This window comes from Ornithorhynchus anatinus, chromosome X2 (genome assembly GCF_004115215.2).
Source record: "Ornithorhynchus anatinus isolate Pmale09 chromosome X2, mOrnAna1.pri.v4, whole genome shotgun sequence".
Taxonomy (NCBI): domain Eukaryota; kingdom Metazoa; phylum Chordata; class Mammalia; order Monotremata; family Ornithorhynchidae; genus Ornithorhynchus; species Ornithorhynchus anatinus.
This window is the reverse complement of record NC_041750.1, coordinates 566,329-588,176: the sequence shown is the minus strand read 5'-3', so window position 1 is coordinate 588,176 and position 21,848 is coordinate 566,329. Positions and strand designations below refer to the sequence as shown.

The 21,848-nt window shown below is 54.1% G+C and overlaps 1 protein-coding gene across 1 annotated transcript in view; it reads left to right on the top strand.

Annotated features, from left to right (window-relative positions):
• Positions 1–21,848, top strand: part of KIF13B (kinesin family member 13B) — a 78,451-nt gene that overhangs the window by 6,956 nt on the left and 49,647 nt on the right. The window contains exon 2 of the mRNA XM_029052790.2: positions 6,195–6,288. Coding sequence (XP_028908623.1) covers positions 6,195–6,288 — 94 coding nt within the window. The remainder of the gene's footprint in view (positions 1–6,194; positions 6,289–21,848) is intronic.

Here is a 21,848-nt window from a genome sequence, read left to right as displayed (position 1 = left end):
CCACTTAGAACAGTGCTCGACGCTTAATAAGAGCTTAACGAATACCACGATTATTATTATTATCCTAGAATAATGGATGCTCAGGCAATCCTGCATCTCCTCTGGGAGGCCTTCCCTGATTACTCTCATCTTCCCCACCTTATTTCCTGTTCTGCGTCCCCCTTGCCTTTGAATCTTCACCCCATGGGCACTTAGTTATTCCCCACTTCCCCTCTCCTCCCCACATCCCTCCCCACAACTGCATTTATGTCCACATTTCTAACCTCTCTTGCTTCTCGCGACTTGAATTTATTTTTGCACCCGTCTCCCCCACTAGACGACCAACTCCTTGAGGTCAGGGGTCGTATCTCACTCTGTTGTCTTCTCCCAAGCCCTGAGTCTAGCACACTGCAGGGTGAGTGCTCAGTTAACCCACCGATCGATCGACTGCCCGTTCGCCAGGATGATGCAGATCCCTCACCGGGGATCAAATTGTGGCCCAACCACTGTTAGCTCTTTGTGACCTTGGTCTTGGCCTCTCAGGCGGTTGCAGAAGAGGGACCCAGACTAGCCATGGCTTCCTCCCAGTTCATCAGCCGAACCCAAGACCCCCACGGGGAGGGAGGAAATGGGGGGCTCCTGCCCCACTGGTCCCCACCTGACCGGTGCTACCGTCTCTGGTCATTGTCCTTCCTCTGGTCTGCAACACCCTCCCTCCTCAAATCCGACAGTGACTCTCCCCTCCTTCAAAGGCTTACTGAAGACCTTCCCAGACTAAGCCCTCCTCTCTTCTCCCACTCCCCTCTGCATCGCCCTGACCTTCTCCCTTTGTTCTTCCTCCCTCCCTGCCCCGCAGCACGGAGGTTCATAGCTGCAATTTATTTCTCTTATTGTCTATCTCCCCCCTCTAGACTGTAAGCTTGTTGTGGGCGGGGAATGCATCTGTTTATTGTTGCTTTGTACTCTCCCAAGCTCTTAGTACAGTGCTCTGCACACAGTAGGTGCTCAGTAAATATGAGTGAATGAATGAATGACCGGGCTTGGGTCAGCCCCATTAGACTGGAAACCCCTCGAGGGTGGGCGCCGTGCTTTTCGGTCAGTAAGTCGTATTTAATGAGCGCTTACTAGGTGCACAGCACTCTATTAAGCGCTTGGGAGGATACAGTATAATATAACATATTCCCTGCCCACAACAAGCTTACAGTCTAGAGGGGGAGACAGATATTAATATAAAGAAATAAACCTGGGGTATGTTGTGCTCGTTGTTAAAGGGTCATTCATTCCGGGACCACTTGTTGTGTGCCAGCCCGGCTTAGAATCCGGATCTTTCGACTCCGAGCCCTCGGCTCTTTCCACTAGGCCCCGCTGCCTCCCGGCTTTAGATCTCAACGGGGTCCCTGTGGAAGCGGGGCAGCTGAGAACAGTATGGGAGCAGCGCCGAACAAAAGGTCTCATTGTGGGCAAAGAGACAACACTCAGTACAGTGCTTGAGCTTAGTTTCACTTAACGCTTGCCAGCACTTAGTACAGTGATTGACACGGAGTAAGTGCTTAACAAATGCCACAATTATTATTATTAGGGATTGTGTCTGTTCTGTTTTCTTCCAGGGCCTAGTAGTACAGTGCTCTGCACACAGTAAGCGCCCAATAAATCCTGACTGATTCATTGATTTGTCTCGCATAGGGCTCCGAGGCCGGAGCCGAGCTGTGGGGCGGAGAACCCCGGAGGCCCGGCCGGGGGAGGCGAGGGGTGGTCATCACAGAGACCAGTGAGGTCGAGCACCAGGGGCAGACCCGCAGCCCGGAGTCGGAAAGGGCAGGATGGCGGGGCCGGGCAGCCGGGAGGTCGTGGGAAACGAAGCTTAGGGTGTCAAGTTCGATTTGACGGGGTTTGGGGAAAGAAGTTGAGGTTTGCAGGTGCAGAGTGATGCGGTTGGCAGTGACAAGTCTGATGCCTACCTTTGTGACGGTAGTGTAGGGGGGCCTTCAGCTCCCTTTTGTATCGCCCCGACTTGTTCCCTTTGTTCATTCGCCCTCCCAGCCCCACAGCACTTATGTCCAGATCTGTCATTTATTGATTTCTATTAATGTCTGTCTCCCCCTCCAGACAAGCTCGTTGTAGGCAAGGAATGTGTCTGTTTATTGTTATATTGTGGTCTTCCGTGCGTCTGGTCCAGTGGTCTGCACACAGTAAGCCTCCAAAAAATACGATTGACTGATTGAAGGGAGGACGGAGAGCAGGGGGAGCCGGAAGAAAGAAGTTCATGGGGCCTTCCCGGCTTTGCCCACTTCCTCCCTGCTCTTCCCAGCCGCCTCAGGGTTCATAGCGGTAGGGGGCCCTCGGGGTTTTTCAGTCTCTCAGTGATGTTTAGTGAGTGCTTAAGGTGTGCAGAGCACTCTACTAAGCGCTTAGAACAGAGGCAGGAGAGAGTTGTGTTTGATCACGTGGCTGGAGCTCTCCACTGGAATGGGACCGACCAGTTTGTGTCACGGCTTTGGAGTGGGAGTTCCTGGTGGGCAGGGAACTGGTCTTGTGCTTCTGCCTCATTTTCCCAAGCGTTCATTGCAGTGCCTAGCACCCGGGGGTTGCCCAGCAAATATGGCTACTGGCCCCGGCTGAGGTCCCTCCCGCTTCCTGCCGTCACGGGAAAGAAGCAGTGTTTTGCCAGAGTAGATGCAAGATGGAACAAAGTCTGTGGCCTTCCAGCGGCCTGGGTAGTAATATTAGCAGTGGTTGTCATCTTTATTCGTATTTTATTCCATCTGGAGCAGTACGCGGTCCTAGGCACTGGGGGAAAAACATAGGATAAAGGAAGTTCCTTGTCTGTAAGAAGCTTCCATGTAATGAGGTGAAGCCCCTGGGGCTGGTCTTTGAGACCAGCGCCCTCCCGCTTCAGGATTTCCCATCTCGGACCCTCTCATCTCGTCCCCCCCCTCCCTCCCCGCAAACTGCCAGGGAGGCCCGACTTTGGATTTGATCGTTCGTCCGGTGCCCTTTCTCTTCTGCCTGTTGCAGGCTCGGCTGTCTGTGTCTGCTTGTCTTCCCGTTAGTTGTAATGGTACTTGTCAAACATTTACTACTGCTAAGCACTGTTCATTCATTGAATTGTATTTATCGAGCACCTGCTGTGTGCAGAGCATTGTACGAAGCGCTTGGGAGGGTAAAATATAACAGTAAGCAGACATTCTCTGCCCACAGCGAGCTTACGGTCTAGGAAACGAGCTCTAAGCACTGAGGTAGATACAAAATAATCGGGTTGGACGCAATCCCCGTCCCACATGGGGTTCACAGGCTTAATCCCCATTTTACAGATGAGGTACCCGAGGTACAGAGAAGATTACCGTGCCTCTGCCCTGGCTGGCTGGCAGCAGGCGGGGGGCACCGGGCGCCCTCCTGGGCCCGCATTCCTGCGAGGGGCGGGTCCACAGGTAGCCCAGCCACTGTGGTGTCCTCCTTCCCAAGCTTCCCGGGAGTCCCGCGGTCGGTGGTGTCTGCCACAGAGCCTGGCCTCCAGTCATCCTCCTGTCTCTTAACAAACCACCTCGGAGGCGGGACGACTTCAACCTCGGTGGTTGTCGGCTCCGAGGGCGGGCGGGCACCTCCTTCTCCGCGGCTTGGGATGACGCAGGAGGGATTGACGGTTTGGGTTGGGGATTCCCCAGGCCCTGGAAAGGTCCCGTCTCCCGCCATTCCCTTCCCTCTAGGAAACCATGCCTCCACTTCTGTTCCCCCGTCGGTCAGCCCGTCGATGGCATTTATTGAGCGCCTACTGAATGCAGAACACAGTACTCAGCCCTCTGGAAAGTAATAGAGTTGGTAGACCCGATTCCTGCCCTCAAGAAGTTACAGTCTCGTGGGAGATAGATGCTGAAATTGCAGATAGGGGAAACGGTGTGTAAGTGGCAAGAGCTGGGGATGGGGTGAGTATTAAAGTCCTCGGGGGTACCGGCTTAACTGCAGGGGTGACACAGGAGGGAGGGGCAGTAGCTGGGGAAATGAGAGGCTAGTCATAGGTGACGCTGAAGGGAGGGAGAATGGGAGGTGGGGAATGAGAGGGTTAGTCAGGGAAGTCTTCCTGAGGAAGGTATGATTTTAGTATGCCTTCCTCGCCGACCTCCCTATCTCCAGTCTCTCTCCACTTCGGTCCATACTGCACTCGGCTGCTGGGATCATTTTTCTAAAAAATTGTTCTGCACACCTCATTCCTCTCCTCAAGAACCTCCGGTGGCTGCCCATCCACCTCGGTGCCAAGAGAAACTCCTTGCCATCGGCTTTAAAGTACTCAATCGCTTTGCCCCCTACTACATCTCCTCTCCTATTTTCTACTAAAGCCCAGCCCGCACACTTCGCTCCTCTAACGCCAGCCTACTCTCTGGGCCTCAATTTCGTCTAACTCACCCCCGACCCCTCGCCCGCGTCCTCCTCACCTGGAATTCCCTCCCCCTTCGTATCTGACAGACCCAGGCTGGTCCAGGCTCAGAGCCGGGGGTGCTGGCGGTGTGGGGGAGGAGGAGGCATCTGGGGAGGAGGGGGAGGGCGAGGAACAGCAGATTGAGGAGAGTGGGGAGGAGGAAGTAGATCGCTTCCCCCGGGACCCAGTTCATCAGGGGCTTGGAGAGATGCTCTTTGGTGACCTCCTTTCCCAAATCCTGGAATAATCACACCAAGCTGGTACCGGGACACCGGGCATTTTCTGGGGGAGGAATCAGCTTTCTGGCCTTTGGCGGGGTGCCTGTAAGGTGCTCTCCTCCCATCGGTGCTCCTATCAGTGCTCTTCTCCATCCAGACTTCCCACAAAAGTGCAAAACTGCCTGGAAACACTCTCTGGGAACATCCTCTACGTGGTGGGAGATGTCTTCCACATCTGGGGAGTGGTCTTTCCTACCTCCCTGCCCTGGGACGTAGTGTCTCTGCTTCTGAAAACAAAAGGGATAGAGAAAAGCTAGAGTTTCCTAGCTTGACTGTACTTCGAGGCTATTTTAAAATGGAATTTTGAGAGCACCGTTGTACCATATTGAACCTCAGTTACTCACATAATTGCCCCACCGTGATTATTGCCGAGGAAATATAAGATTATCTTTTGTACCACGTAATTATAAGCAGTGATAGCATAGCTGTGTATGGACAATGTAGCTGGGGAATTCATTTATGGAATGCCTACTGCAAGCAGCATTTGGAGAGAACAATAGAAGACATATACTCTCAAGTCCCCTCTTAACTTCTTCCTTCTCTCCTTTCCTCCATTTTTTCTTGTGTTTTTCTCTCCTTATTGCTAGACTCAATTCTCGTATGATCCATGTAGTAGCCCCACCCCTGTTTCAGTGGTACAAAAAAAAAAATCTCTTCATAAATAAATACGGTGTTTTGCAAAGCAAAGAGAGCTGGAGTTTGGTCGGTTTGGGGTGTTTTTTAAAATCTACTCTCTTTTGAGCAGTTAATGGAAAACTGTTCCCGATGGACTGTCAAACACTCGTGGTTGATAGGCCACAGTTCAGGCTTGGGAGCTGGGGCTGAATGCCAAGGAGCGAGTGTGGTTTGGGGACTTGAGGAACGGTGGAGCTCCCAGATGTTTGCTTGGGGATGTGGGGCCCCTCTGGGAGGAGACTGCAGCCCGATGCCATTCTCGGGCAGGGCTGCCCACGTATATGTGTTCAGCCTGGGCAGGCCGGTGGTGCCTGTGGGTTTGTTTCAAGGTGGGCATCTGAGTGGCCTTCCTGAGGGAGGAGGGCTTTCGGACAGCAACACATCCCCTGGTCTCCCTGTCCTTCGTCCTTTGGCTGGAATTGCCCGGGGGCCTTTTTCAATAAGTTGTTAATTGTGGTATTTGTTAAGGGCTTACTATGTGCCAGGCACTGTACCAAGCACTAGGATGGATATAAGCAAATCGGGTTGGACACAGTCCCTGTCCCGCACGAGGCTCACGGTCTCGATCCCCATTTTGCAGTTGAGGAAACTGAGGCACAGAGAAGTTAAATGACTTGTCCAAGGCCACACAACATATAAGAGGCAGAGCCAGGATTAGAACCCATGACCTTCTGACGCCCAGGCCCATGCTCCATCCACTCTGCCTTCCTGCTTCCCCTAGCAGCACGTACCCAAACCCCGGCCCCCCTGCCCTCAGAGAAGGAGGAAGCTCAAGCCTCTGTCCCGACCACCAAGTTTGGGAAATGTCATTTCTCAAAAAGCAGACACGTTTTCCTCTTTTTCACTTTCAGAATTCGATCTGCAAACAAAGTGCGTGGTGGACGTAGATGCCAACCGAGTGATCCTTCACCCCGTCAACACAAATCTCACCAAAGGAGATGCCCGGTAAGAAAACGGGAGTTTCTTTGAGTTTCATCTGCTCTTTGAGGTCTGCTGGTCTCAAGTTGGGGTGGGAAGCGGCTCTCTGAACTCCCCGGCTGGAGGACTGAGGACGGGCAGGGAGAGTCGGGCTACGTTGAGGTGGGGTGGTGCCTCCAGGCCTCCCGTCTCTGCCCCTCGTATGCCAGCAGAGACGTGTGATGGTCCTGGTGTGCATTTGTGGGGTGGAAGGTGCCCCGGAGTGAGACAGAATTGGGGGGCATTGGGGATATGTCTGGGGGTGTCCCAGAGCACAGCGGAGGCAGCATCCTGCCTTTGGCGTGGAATGCCCTCCCTTTTCATATCCGACAAACAGTTACACTCCCACCTTCAAAGCCTTATTGATGTGACATCCCCTCCAAGAGGCCTTCCCTAAGTCCTATTTTCCTCTTCTCCCACTCCATTCTTTGTTGCCCTGACTTGCTCCCTTTGTCACCCCCTCTCCCAGCCCCACGTCACTTAGGTACATATCTGCTATTTAATTTATTTATTGAGATTAATGTCTGTCTCCCCATCTAGACCGTAAGCTCATTATGGGCAGGTAATGTGTCCGTTATACTGTTGTGTTGTATGTGTGGTTCACATTCAGAGGAGAGAGGAGGAGGTGGTCTGGAGGGGGCTGATCCGGGGGCAACCGGAAGCCGGTCTCCGAGGTGACAGAATCCAGCGCCTCGTGACTGAAAGGGAGCCTCGGGTTGGAGGCTGTGAGGGACTGTGGCAACCCACTCTGTGAGGTGGGAGCCGCACGCGGACCCGGCATGAGGCTGGGGACTAGCTCCCTTGGAGGCCCTCCTAGCCCCGGGATCGTTGCTCCTCCTTGGGCCGCGGCAGCTCGGCCGGGTCTGTGGATGCCGTGGGTCTGGCAGGCAGGAAGCCAGGGACCTGCCCTCGCCAGCTCCTTAGGAATGTGGAGATGGGAGGGACACATTGGGCTCCTGTCTCCATTCCGGAGTTTTCCGCTCCCTCAGCTTGCCGGTCCTCGGGAGCGGCCCCCGTCCGTCTCGCTCTCCCAGGCCCCCGGCTGCAGCCGCGGAATGTGTGGTGACCGCCCCGGCCAGGCTTCCTGCTCCTCCGGGCCCGCCAGCGTCTGGCTAGTGTCGGCATCAGAGTGGAGTTGGGCCAAACTAGACTGGCATGTGGCAAAGGACATTTATCTTCAAAGAATCGTTAATTAGCACATTGGCCTTGTCCCTGGGCGGAGGGCAGCCACCACTGCCTGGTTCATTTTACCTAGTCCAAGCAGCCTTGGTTTGTTTTTTGGGTTTTTGTAAAATGGTGTTTGTTAAGCACTTACTATGTGCCAGGCACTGTTCTAAGCACTGGGTAGACACAGGGTAATCAGGTCGGACACAGTCCCTGTCCCACATGGGGCTTACGGTCTTAAGCCCCATTTTCCAGATGAGGTGACTAGGCCCAGAGAAGTGAAGTGACTTGCAGAGCCGGGATTAGAACTCAGGTTCCCATTCCCTCTATTCCGGCTTCTCTGCCCTGGGTCAAGAATCAGCCCAAACCAGACCTTTCTCCAGAGAGAGCCCCCGCTCTCCGACCTTTGATTGGTCGGCGTGCTGCCGGGCTCAACGGCGGGCGCCGGGTCCCTGGGCAAGGCTCACTCTGGTTGGCGACAGGCAGTTGCTCTCAGCTTTTGGTCTAGTTTGGCTCCCATTCCCCCTAACAGGGTCTTTGCTTTCAGTCGAGAAGTCACAGGGCAAGTTGTTGCCAACCTCTATCGCTCCGTAAAACTGTTGGGCCTGTCCTCCGCTCGGTCCCCAGTCAGTCTTCAATCAATCAATCAATCAGTCGTTATTTATTGAGTGCTTACTATGTGCAGAGTACTGTATTAAGCACCTGGGCCCACCTGCTCTTTGGCTACCTGGGAGAGGACTTTAGCTTCGCCTCCAGTGCCGTCTGTAACCTTGGTTAGAAAAGAGGATGGCCCAGGGGAAAGGACACACACCTGGGCTTGTGGAGACCAGGGTTCTAATCCCAACTCATGTGACTGTGGGCAAGTCACTCGATTCCTCTGGGCCTCGGTCTCCTCATCTGGAAAATGGGGATCGCTGTCTGTACCTTTGGCTTGCAAGCTCTGTGTGGGACGGGGACGGTGTCCGGTCTTATTGTCCTGAATCCACCCGAGCGCCGAGCGTAGCGGTCGGCAGACACTGAGCACCTGGGAAATACTTGGTATTATATGATTAATGTCGTCACCGTTGAGCGAATGAGCGCTGGGTCCCTGCCGTGGTTATGAAGGTTAGCCCATTGCGCTGGTTGTTTGACGCAGCCACCTCGGGCTGGGGGCCTTCTCGGGCATCACCCAGTTTGAGCTTGTGGGAAGGGGTTCCCTCGAACCCCAACAAACAGTATAGCAAGAGAGGCTTCTTAGTGGACGATCTCCAAGCATCTCCTCTCCGCGCCCGCCCCCGCCTCGCCGTTCCGAAGAGGCTGTGGCCACTGACCATTCCTTCGTTCATTCAATTGTATTTATCGAGCGCTTACTGTGTGCAGAGCACTGTACTAAGCGCATGGGAGAGTACCCTGAGCTTGGGATCCAGCTATCGAAACGAACCGGGTTCTCGGGATGGGGGAGGTCACTGTCCAGAACCCCCTTTTAAAAAAATTGTCTTATGCCTTGATTTAAAGGTATTCATCCAAGGTGAGCCACCTAGCCCGTTGGCAATTCCCCCTAACTGGACAAGAAATCAGATTCTTCTCTCAGGGCTTCATTTAAGAAAGCAAACACAGAAAAGAGGTGCAGCACAGTGCTGGTGTTGGGTTCATGGTTGATGACGGAGAATCGGCTTGGAAAAGCAGTGTGGCTTAGTGGACAGAGCATGGGCCTGGAAGTCAGATGGACCTGGGTTCTAATCCCGGCCCTGCCGCATTTCTGCTGTGTGATCTTGGGCAAGTCACTCCACTTCTCTGGGCCTCAGTTACCTCCTCTGTAAAATGGAGATTAAGACTGTCAGCCCCATGTGGGACAGGGACTATGTCCAATGTGATTACCTTGTACCCACTCCAGTGTTTGGCACATAGTAAGTGCCTAACAAGTACCATTATTATTGTTATTATTCCCTAGTCAATTTTGGTGTCCAGTTTCAGGACAGTCTGCTATGGAACTGGTCCCACTCACCCCCAGCTCAAGTGTCTTAAGGGCTTAGGAGTCAGAAGGATCCGAGTTCTAATTCCCACTCCGTCGCTTGTCTGCTGCGTGACCTTGGGCAAGTCACATCACCTCTTTGTGCCTGTTACTTCCTCTGTAAAAATGGGGATTAAGACTGTGAGCTCCACATTGGATTGGATTGGGTCCATCCTGATTAGCTTATATCTACCCCAGCACTTAGTACAGTGTCTGGCACATAGTAAAGGCTTAACAAATGCCATTTAAAGAAAAAGAAAGTAAGGACAGTGCAGGATTCAGTTTATGAGAGTCTTTTCAGTCTTACTACCCTGTCTTCTGCACAGAGCTGCGATGGAATCAAATCAACAGTGTTTAGGGAGTGCTTACTCTGTGATTGGTAGACTATTCAATCAATCGTATTTATTGGGTGCTTACTGTATGCAGAGTACTGTACTAAGTGCTTTCATTCAATTGTTTTGGTGCTTACTATGTGTAAATTTGGGAGAGTACAATATAACAATAAACAGACTTACCCCCTGCCCACTATGAGCTTACATAATAATAATAATAATAATGCCATTTGAGCTCTTACTCTGTGCCAAACCCTGTAACAGAAGAAACACTCTGTGTGCATTCATTCATTCACTTGTACTTATTGAGTGCTTACTGTGTGCAGAGCACTGTCCTAAGTGCTTGAAAAGTACAATTCAGCACCAAGTAGAGACAATCCTTGCCCACAACGGGCTCACAGTCTAGAAGGGGGAAGACAGACAGCAAAACAAGTAAACAAGTCATCAACAACGTGTGTGGGGTGTGTATGCACGGGTGGGCAGTGCGTGTGCATGGTTGTGTCCATCTCCCGGCCTTCCCCTGACTAGACCCCGTCTCTGCCGGGCTTCTGGAATCATAGAAGGGTCAGGAGCTTTCCGCCTCTAGTTACCGTCGCTTTGGGGGCCGGTCAGCCCTCCTCGGGGGCGCCTGCAGCCGGAATATCGATCGGGTTCTTTGCCTCTGAGATCAGTGAACGCTACAGGCTAAAGTCTGCCGTGGGGTGGGAGTGGTGGCCGGGCAGGTTGGAGGGACATAGAGGACCCAAAGGTCGGTCTCCCTGGGGTTATTCCCCCCTGACTCTCCCTTCCTTCCTGCCCGCCTCCTCTCCAGGGAGCCCTGGCGGAAGCCGGGAAGGTCAGCCACTTGGCTCAGCGTGGCTGCCCTCACCCTGTCCTAGAAACGGAAAACGTGAGAGTTTCGGGGCTGACCGGAGACCTCCCTCCCTCTTGGTTCCCACCGCCCGCTCCTAAATTCACTCTCGTTCGTCCGTCCTCCTTTCTCCCCTCTGCCTCTCCACCATGTAACCCACCTAGCTCCTCCCACCTGGATAATACTCCGTCACCACTGTCCCTCTTAAGGGCAGATCCCCTCCCTGCGGACGGCACTCAAGACGTCGCCTGCCCCGTTCCGGTTAATCGTAATTTATCAGGCACTTATTGGACGCTAAAGCGAAAGCAGGCCTGGTCCCCGTTGCACACAAGACTCGCGGTGTAAGAAGGAGGGAGAGCAGGGGTCTCAGCCTTATTTTGGAGAGGAGGAAGCCGAGTCCCCGAGATGGTTGGCGACCGAACCGTATCTGATTCCCACCTGTGTATTCCCAGTGTTTAGCACTGTGCTGTGCACACAGTAAACACTTAACAAAATGCCAGTGTTAGTCCTCCTTGCTCAAGCAGCCAGCGGCAGAGCTGGGACTAAAACTTGGGGCTCTTGACTCTCGACCGACTCTGTTGTCCTCTCCCAAGTGCTTAATACAATGCTCTGCACTCAGTAAGCACTCAGCAGCTACGATGGATCGTTTGATCGACTCTCTCCACTAGTCCGTACTGCCTCCGTGGCTCAGGCGAACAATGATGATTTTGTGTGCGTGGCCCGGGGTGGGGGAGCTGGTTCCCTGTGAATTGGGGAATTCATGAGCTCACCAGGAGACTTGGGGTTGAACCAAGAGGCCCGGGACACTCCCCCACCCTCCCGGCCTGGGCCCCCCAACCTAGGGGCCCAAGCGGGGCGGCTGCTGGGTCCTGCCCGCCCGGCTTACCCGGGTGAAAGGTCCGAGGGCGGGTGCTCGGCCCACTTGGGGCCATTTAGGCTAGGCCCGCCCTGCCCTAATTTCCCTCCCCGCTCCTCCTCCACTCCTGACCCTCCCCTTCCGGGGTGATTGTGGGCAACTGCCGTGGCCACTGTTGGAAGGCCCTCTGGCTGTTTCCTGTAAATATTAACCGGGATTGCAGAAACCCTGCCCACGGCTGGCATTCCTTCCCTGGGCCAGGGAGGGAGGCAAGCCCCCGGCCCAAGTAAAGAAGGCTCCCCACGGAAGGTGGGCTCCCTAATGGCCTGTGGCTAACCTCAGGGGGAGCATCCGAGCCCCCCCGGAGGGACCTGGGCTGGGGCCGTTGGCCCCTTAGGGGCGCCGAGTCCGCGGCGTCCTGCCCAGGACGGGGCACGCGTGACCAGGCACCGTGATCCTCTCGGTGCCTGCCTGAAGCCAGCTGGCCCAGCCTGATTTTTTTGGTGGGGGGTGGTGTTTGTTTAGCTCTTACTATGTGCCGGGCCCCGTACTAAGCGCCGGGAAAGGTACAAGCCAATTAGGCTGGACACAGTCCGCCTTAATCCCCATTTTACAGAGGAGGTGTCTGAGGCACAGAGAAGTGCGGTGACTTGCCGAAGGTCACACAGCAGACAAGTGGTTCCGAGGAGCCATTTGGGGAGAGAGTTTGGGTGGGGAGAGAGCTGGTGGTCCCAGGGTCGTCTTCTGAAGAGCAGTGTGGACCAGCCTGAAGGGAGACCACCCCCCACCCCCAACCACAAGGTGCTGCCTGACCCTTTCACCCCTAGATTGTGAGCCCTTTGAGCGCCCGGGTCATGTCTAATTCCCACCTGCACATCGTTACCCTGAGAAGCAGCGTGGCTCAGTGGGAAAAAGCCCGGGTTTAGGAGTCAGAGGTCGCGGGTTCTAATCCTGGCTCCGCCACTTGTCAGCTGTGTGACTTTGGGCAAGCCACTTCACTTCTCTGAGCCTCAGTTCCCTCATCTGTAAAATGGGGATGAAGATTGGGAGCCCCATGTGGGTCAACCTGATGACCTTGTATCTACCCCAGTGCTTAGGACAGTGCTTGGCACATAGTAAGCGCTTAACAAATACCAGCATTATTATTATTACCCAGCACTTAAACAATGCTCGGTCCACAATAAGCGCTTTTTAAAGACTGTTGTTATTAGCGCTACAGGGAAGCAGTGTGGCCTAGAGGATAGAGCATGGCCTAGGAGTCAGACGGACCTGGGTTCTAATTCCAGTTCCACCACTTGGTGGCTGTGCATCCTTGGGCAAGTCACTTAACTTCTCTGGGCCTCAGGTACCTCATCTGTAAAACGGATTAAGACTCTGAGCTCCGTGTGGGACAGGGACTGTGTCCAAACCAATTTGCTTCTCTCCACCCTAGTGTTTAGTACAGTACCTGGAACACAGTAGGTGCTTAACAAATGCCACAATTGTTGTTATTATTACTGTCATAATTCTAATAATTGTGGTATCTGTTAAGTGCTTACTCTATGCCAAGCACTGTGCCAAGAGGGATACTGGATAATCAGGTCAGACACAATCCTTGTTCCACATGGGGTTCACAGTCTACGGGAGAGGGAGACCAGGTATTTAACGCTGATCTTAAAGAGGAGACCAAGCCCAGACAAGTAAAGTAGCTTAATAATAATAATGATAATAAAAATAATGGTATTTCATTCACTTACTGGTATTTATTAAGCACTTACTATGTGCAGATCACTGTACTGAGCCCTTGGCATGTACAATTTGGCAACAGATGGAGACAATCCCTGCCCAATGACGGGCTCACATTTGTTAAGCGCTTACTATGTGCCAAGGACTGTTGAAAGCACTGGGGTAGGTACAAGGTAATTAGGTTGTCCCACGTGGGGCTCACACTCTTAATCCCCATTTTCCAGATGAGGTAATGGAGGCACAGAAAAGTTAAGTGGCTTGCCCAAGGTCACCCAGCACCCAAGTGGCAGAGCTGAAATTAGAACCCAGATCTCCCAGAGTCCCCAATACGGGGCTCTTTCTATTGGGCTACGCTCTTGTATTCTTGGGCAGCCTACCAGGGGGCCTGAGACTCTTCCCCCCTCCTTGCCCCCCACACATGAGAGACCCCCTCTAGCCCGGAAGCTCGTTGTGGGCAGGGAATGTGTCCGTTTACGGTTGTATTGCACTTTCCCAGGCGCTTAGTACAGTGCTCTGCACACAGTAGGCAGTATTGGGAAGCACGTTGGGGAAGCAGCGTGGCTCAGTGGAAAGAGCACGAGCTGGGGAGTCAGAGGTCATGGGTTCGAATCCCGACTCTGCCACTTGTCAGCTGAGTGACTTTGGGCAAGTCACTTCACTTCTCTGGGCCTCAGTGACCTCATCTGTAAAATGGGGATTAAGACTGGGAGCCTCACGTGGGACAACCTGATTATTCCGAATCTCCCCCAGCGCTTAGAACAGTGCTCTGCACATAGTAAGCGCTGAACAAATACCACATTATTATTAGTAAGCGCCCAATAAATAGGATCGAATGGAAGAGTGAATCACAATGCAAGCCTAGCTTATCTCCAGCCCCTCCCCAGGCCGGCCTTGGTTAAACAGACTTTTCAGACTCCTTTGGGATCAGCCCTCCCGCAGTAGTACGTCCTCTTGGCCCTTTCCGTTCCCCCAGTTGTCGGCCACTGGGACGGTGATGATTCCCACATTTTCATCTGACCAGGACCAGTTCTCTAGCTTGTAAGCTAGCTGTGGGCAGGGAGTATCGTTATACTGTACTCTCCCAGAGCTTAGTACAAGTGCTCCACACACAGTAAGCGCTCAATAAATACTATTGAATGAATGAAAGGGGCAGACCCAAGGTCTTGGTACAAGGGTGGGATGGGGCGGTGCACGTTCCCGTCAGAGCGGAAGCTCCTCGTGGGCCGCAGTCGGGACTCGGCTTGTCTTCCCGAGTGCCCGCGTTCCACCGCTGCATTGCCTCGTCCAAAATGTGCACTGCAAGAGTCCACGCAGTGGCGACAGCAGCTCCCTGTAGGACCGGGCTGGGGGTGGTGTTCCCTCTTTCTGCTTCCAGGTCTGTTGGCAGGGTTAGTGCTGGAGATTGGGCGATTGTGGGTGCGGGTAAGCGTCGGTGTTTGTGTGCACGCGCGTGCGCCCGTGTGGGTGAGGTTGGAGAAAACAACTTGTCCTTTGTTTTAGAAGACGAGAAAAAAATGGATTGATGAGGAGTTCTATCCCAAAACTGCCCACAAACACCCAAGCAGACCCCTGTTGGTCCCTGGGGAAGCCAGTCCAGAGCCCGGGAGGGGCCCAGGGGGCCATGAGGGAGGACTAGGAGCCCTCCACTCTCCCCATGCCAGGGGGATGCAGGGAAGAAAGGCTCAGAGCCTCTCTCCCCCTTTTCCATCCTCTCCTTCCTCTGAGGACTCAGGCTCTGTGGAGGGGAGGGGAAATTTGCTTCCCCCCTACCCAACCGTCCAGGCAGGGTATGAATAATGGGACTAAAAGGAACAAGGTTTGGATGGGTGGACGGGTGGCAGGCAGGGGTGGAGTTGGTCATCAGGACCGAACCCCGAGTGGGCCACGAGAAGAGGGGCTAGAGCTGGCAGGGCGGAAGGCAGGCAGACTGGAGTTAAAGTGGGCATTTGTGGGCTCTATCTGAAGGGTGTTCCTCTAGATAAAGCCTGCCTCTTTTTTGTTCTTTTAAATGGTATTTGTTAAAGCTTACTGTGTGCCAGGCACCGTACTAAGCACTGGGTTACATACAGACTAATCAGGTGGGGCATAGTCCATGTTCCACAGGGGGCTGCCAGTCTTTATCCCCATTGTACAGATGAGGTAACTGAGGGACAGAGAAGTACATGTCGGTAATTTATTTCTGTTCGTCTGTGTCCCCCTCTAGACTGTAAACTGGTCGTGGGCAGGGAATTTGTCTACCAACTCCGTTCTATTGAGAGAAGCTGCATGACTTAGTGGCTTGGGAGTCAGAGGGCGTGGGTTCTAATTCTAGCTCGGCCACTCGTCTGCCGTCTGCAAGTCAGTTCGCTTCTCTGTGCCTCAGTTAGCTCATCTGTAAAATGGGGATTAAGACTGGGAGCCCCACATGGGACAACCTGATTACCTTGTATCTACCCCGGCACTTAGAACAGTGCTTGGCACATAGTAAGAGCTTAACGAATACTATTATTATTATTTATTAATTCTCCCTAACGCTTAGTACAGTGCTCTATACAGTAAACCCTGTACAGTAATCTCCCCGAGCCCCACAGCACTTATGTCCATATCCGTAATTTGTTTATATTAATGTCTGTCTCCCGCTGTAGACTGTAAACTTGTTGTGGGCCGGGAATGTGACTTTTATGGCTGTGTTGTAGTCTCCCATTCACTTAGTACAGTGTTCTGCACACAGTAAGCGCTCGATAAATATGCTCGATTGATAAGTATGGTTGATGAATGATGATCGCGGTAAGTCGGAATGAATCATTTCCTTACTAACCCGTCTTCTGCTCCACGAAGGACTCTCACCCTTCCCCGGGATCTCTTGGATTCGGGAGTTTTTTAGGCGCGACTGTTAGTCAGCGGATGGCAGGGATAAAGTGGAGCCCGGCTCGTTCCCGTAGATTGTTCTGCCCACTGTCCCATCCCAGCCAGGTGTCTGCACTGGAGCTAGTCATTATGAGGCAGGAAGCCATAGAACCCGCCCTGCCTCTTGGCCCACGGATCCGGTCTCCCTTTCAGCCGGTCCGTCCAGTTTGCTGACCCACAGGAGTTAGGGAGCGGAAAGCCGCGCGATCAATTCAGAGCAACAGCGGGGTTGAGTGTATAGATGACGGGCCTGGTAGTCTGAAGGACCTGGGTTCTGACTCCGCCACCTGTCTGCTCTGTGACCTCGGGCAAGTCGCTTCGCTGGGCCTCAGTTACCTCACCTGGAAAATGGGGGTTAAGGCCGTGAGCCCCATGTGGGACAGGGACTGTGTCCAACTTGATTTCCTTGTATCTACCCCAGCACTTACAATAGCGGTTGGTATGTAGTAAGCGCTTAACAAGTACCATAATAATAATTATTATTATTATTAATTCAGCCAAGTGGGTCTTTCTGGGGGCCTTCCCGGTCCCTATTGGCCGTGCAAGGTCTGAGCCTACTTCTTTTCTTTCAGGCCCTCTCCTCCTCCCCCAGTTAAGTACAGACAATCTCAGAAATGCAATGGTTTGGCTTGAGGGAGTTGTTTCCCCAAGGGGATTTTCCGTGTCTTTCAGTGCCTTCAAGGGACCCTGAAGAACACGAGACCTTTCAATCCTGGTGCCTGCTAGAGTGTGCAGAAGCCAAATTGTTGACTAGGTCACACCTCTCCTAGCCAACAATAGAGTGGAAGCTCCTTCTGGGCAGGGAGAGTGCCTTGGGCTTCTGGGGTACTTTTTTATGGTAATCGTTAAGCGCTTACTATGTGTTCAACACTGATCTAGTTGCTGGAGTGGCCACAGATTAATCAGGTCGGACACAGTCCCCGTCCCACGCGAAGGTCACAGCCTAGGTAGGAGGGAGAACAGGGATTGGGTCCTACCTGATTATTTTATATCTACCCAACCGCTTATTACAACGCTTAGCACATGGGAAGCGCTTAACACATAGCACAGTTTGGTCATTATTATTGGCTGCAATAGATTTTGCATAGAGGTGTACATCCCCTTGATTCTATTTATTGCGATTGTTGTCTTGTTTTTGTCCGTCTGTCTCCCCCGATTAGACTGTAAGCCCGTCGATGGGCAGGGATTGTCTCTATCTGTTGCCGAATTGTACATTCCAAGCACTTAGTACAGTGCTCTGCACATAGTAAGCGCTCAATAAATACTATTGAATGAATTTTCACTCAGTAAAACTTAGTCCAAAGCCTTTTTGAGACCACATAATAATTATGGTCTGTGTTGAGGCGCTTACTATGTGCCAAGCACTGTTCTCAGCACGAGGGTAGATACAAGGGAAGCAGGTTGGACACAGCCCCGTCCCACGTGGGACTCCCAGTCGTAATCCCCATTTTACAGATGAGGTAGCTGAGGCCCAGAGAAGTAAAGTGACTGTCCCAGGTTCACACAGGAGACAAGTGGCAGAGCAGGGATTAGAACCCAGGTCCTTCTGACTTCCAGGCCAGTGCTTTATCCGCTAGGCCACGCTGCTTCTCTTATTAAAGCTCTTATTTTATGTCAAGTGCTGTTAAGAGTGCTGGGGTAGATAAGAGTTAATCAGGTAAGGCACAGCCCCAGTCTCATGTGGCGCTACCAGTCTAAGAAAGTCACCCTTCAGTCCACCTTGCGGGGAGGTCTCGCGGGAAGGGGGAGGTCGAGGAGAAGGAGGTAGTGTCGGGATTAAGACCGAGTCGGAAGAACCCCGAAAGAGGAAGAAAAACATGTGATGATATGGGAAGAGCCCCAGGCTCCTATGTGTGTGCGTGTGTATGGGTGTGTGTGTGTGTGTTGGGGGCGAGCCTTGGGATCCCAGGTTGCAGGGGACACTCCCCCCCCCCCCCCCCCCCCGCCCCCAGCACCCCCAGATCGGGGCCGGGCCGGGATCCCAGCTGTCCCCCTGGCAGTGCCCGTGGAGGATGGGTCTGCCGGGATGGTGATGGGCAGGCGGCCGCCCAGCAGCTGCTTGGCACGGGTGGGGCGGGGGTTGTGAGTCAGCCCGGGCCTCCAGGGCGGCGGCGTTGCTGCGGCTCCCGAGAATCACCCCCAGGCCTGTTGCTCTGGGTGGGGGCGGGGGACGGATGGGAGGGCGGGGAGCGGCTTGAGGAAGGGGGGGCCGGGGAGACGCTAGCTCATCCTGCTCCTCCTCCACCCCCCCGCCCTGCCCACACTCCAGAGCACAGTCGGGCACTCCTCAGCCCCCCTCCCTGCTGCGGCCCTGGCATCAGTGTGGCGTGGGCCTACTTCTACAGCGGGCGGTGGCCCAAGGGGCTTCAGACCCCCCCCCCCCCCCCCGTTTCCCCAGGCACTAAGATCTGAAGCGGGTACGAGCAAATTGGTTTGGACGCGGTCCCTGTCCCAAATGGGGCTCACAGTCTTCATCCCCATGTTGCAGATGAAGTAACTGAGGCCCAGAGGGGTGAAGCGACTTGTCCACGGTCACACAGCAGACATGTGGTGGAGCTGGGATTAGAACCCACGTCCTTCTGACTCCCAGGCCCTATCCTCTAGACAGTGCTGCTTCTCTACTGCTTCTTATTGAGCGCAAAGCCCTGTACTAAGCACTTGGGGAGTCCAGTATGACGGTAGTGTGCCTGGCTGTTTGGGCCTGGAGTCCCAATCCACTTTCTCAGCTGCCAGTGCCCCCAAGGGGAGCTTCAAGTCCTAAGTACTGGCGTGGACGCTCGAGCCGCCAATCGTGGGACCAGCCGAGCTCCCCACCCCGCCGCCCCCAACCAGACCGCCCGTCGGACCACACTGGGTTCCAGGTTCCAACTGAGGAGTCCCGGAGGCCTGGGGCGTTTGCGTCGATGTCGGAGCAGCGGGGCCGGGGCCCGCCTTGCTCCGTGGCATCTTCTCACGGGTCACAGCTCTCCCCTTCACCGGCTGGGTCCCGCCGGCCATCTCGAGAGCCTCCCCAACCCCGGGAGATGAGTGACCGGAAATCCTTGCGTCCTCCGGGCCCTCCGCCCGAAGGCTCAGCCTGTTGCCAGCATTTGCCGGGCACTGACAATCAGAGCGCTGGGCGGAATCCGCAGCTGTTCACTGAGGCGCTGTTGCCGGCAGCCCCGCGCTTGGCTGGGAGGCTCAGTGGGGAGAGTGATCATAGATGAGCTATTCCTACTTGGTGCCAACCACTGTGCTAAGCCTCAGGGAAGAGACAAGGTAATCAGGTCAGACACAGCCCTGTCCCACATGGGGTTCAGAGGGAGGGAGAAACCAATATTTCAACCCTTCCCCCCTTTTATTAGATGACGAAACTGAGGCTCAGGGAAGTTAGGTGACTTGTTCAAGGTCACTCAGCAAGCCAGTGGCGGCACAGCGACCTGAATCCGGGTCTCCCCACTCCCAAACCCGTGCTCTTACTACTGGACTGCCCTGCCTCCCACGGAAAGTCATTATTTCCTGGTCTGTTCCCCACCAAGCGTTGAGCTTTGAAATGGGCAGCACGGTAGGAATCCCGCTGCAGCCCAGTTTACGCCCGTTGCATCGGTCCACTGTGGGACCGCCTCCATGGTTCCCATGGTTACCAAGGTGACTTTTAGCCTACTGTCCTTGCCCTTTGCCCAGCATTCTGTCTGGCTGCCCGCAGGCGGCCCTGTGTGCCAATTGCGGGCCGGGCAGGCAGCCAGTCAGTCGGTAAATCGTATTTATTGAGCGCTTACAGTGTGCAGGGCACTGTGCTGAGTGCGTGGGAGAGTGAAGTATAGCAATAAACAGACACACTCCCTGCCCACATGAGCTTACAATCTAGATGGGGAGACAAGTAAATTACGGATATGGACCTAAGTGCTCTGGGGCTGGGAGACGGGGATGAATAAAGGGAGCAAGGCAGGGTGACGCAGAAGGGAGTGGAAGAGGAGGAAAAGAGAAGAGGAAGCGACCCTGTACCTGGGGTCTCCCAGGCTGTGGGAAACCGTGCGCCTCAGAAAGATCGTCAGGTGGATCGTGGGGGGCCCGCCCCGTGCTGGGGCAGCTGGCCAGGCAGGAGAGCAATTTGTTGCTGCCGCTGGGTTTCCCTAGTTACTTCACCAGTGGCCCAGGCCTTCCCACCCGAAGAACCTGTCGGAAGACATTCCCCCGGAGTGAGCTGGCTTGTGACATGCCTGTTGGCCCCTGGCCCTGGGCCGCCCTCCCTCTCTGCCTCCATCCCTCCCACCGGATTCAGGGAGGAGGCCGGCTCCGGCGCCGCCGTCAGCGTCCTGCTTTCCCTCCGGGGGCGTCTCCTGCAGCCGGCCAACTGGCGGGGAGCCGGGGAGTGGCGGGGTCGGGAATGGGAAGCCGTGGAACGACTCTCCGGACCCTGCATTGACCCCAGACCCTGCAGATTTAGGCACCCAATCAATCTGCGTCGTGTGACCCGGGGCAGGTTTTTTATTTGTTTTTGGTTTGGTTTTTTTTTTTTGTTATTTGTTACGTGCTAGGCACTATATTGCGGCCGATACAAGTTGATCAGATGGGACACAGTCCCTGTCCCACATAGGGCTCACAGTTTTAATCTCCATTTTCCAGATGAGGTAACTGAAGCCCAGAGAAGTGAAGCGATTTACCCAGGATCACACAGCAGACAAGTGGCGTAGCGGGGATTAGAACGCAGATCCTTCTGACTCCCAGGCCTATGTTCTATCCACTAGGCCATGCTGCTTCTCCGACATCAGGTCACTTCTCTGTGCTTCAGTTCCCTCATCTGTAAAATGGGGATTCAGATTGTGAACCCCACGTGAATCTACCCTAGTGCTTAGTACAGTGCCTGGCATATTGTCATGGCTTAACAAATACTAATTATTATTAATAAATCCCACTGATTGAGAGGGCAGACCATTACTTTTCCAGATGGAGGAATGGGAATGGTGGCGTTCCCCAGGGATGGGAGTTTGGGCTTGTTTTGGTTCACGTGCTCCAGTGTGTGGGAGGGGGAGAACGCGGCGATATCTCTGTGCTTGGAGGAGCCCCAGAGTTCTCTCTGGCAGTGACAAAGGGAACGAGCGCCGGGGACAGGACTGAGGTGGGGGGTGGCGGATAGGAGAGATCGGGTCCAGGTCACACACCTGGAAAGACCACCCTCATCCCAGTGCCGCACTGCCGACTCCAAGTTCGGGAAAGGGATTTGGGGGATTCTGGAACTGTTCTCCCAAATTGTCAGATCAAGGGATGGTGGCGGTGGCCAGAAAGACCCCATGGGGAAAGGAGATGGGCAATCAGGCCCCGGCCCCGGGCTTGGCTCTGACATATATATACGGAAACTTTTGTGCAGGACAAATAATAATAATAATAATGGTGTTTGGTAAGTGCTTACTATGTGCCAGGCACTGTACTAAGCACCGGAGTGGATGCAAGCCAAATCGAGTCGGACACAGTCCCTGTCCCATCTGGGACTCACTGTCTCAGTCCCCATTTTGCAGATGAGGGAACTGAGGCCCAGTGAAGTGACTTGTCCAAGGCCACACAGCAGACAAGAGGAGAAGCAGCCGGGATCGGAACCCATGTCTTTCTGCCTCTCGGGCCCGTGCTCTGTCCGCTATGCCAGGCTGCTGCTCCCCCGCCAGTCCAGTGGGAGACCAGGGACCTGGAGACCACGCCCGAGACTGTAAACTTGTTGTGGGCAGGAATTGTGTCTGTTTATTGTTATATTGTATTCGCCCAAGCGTTCAG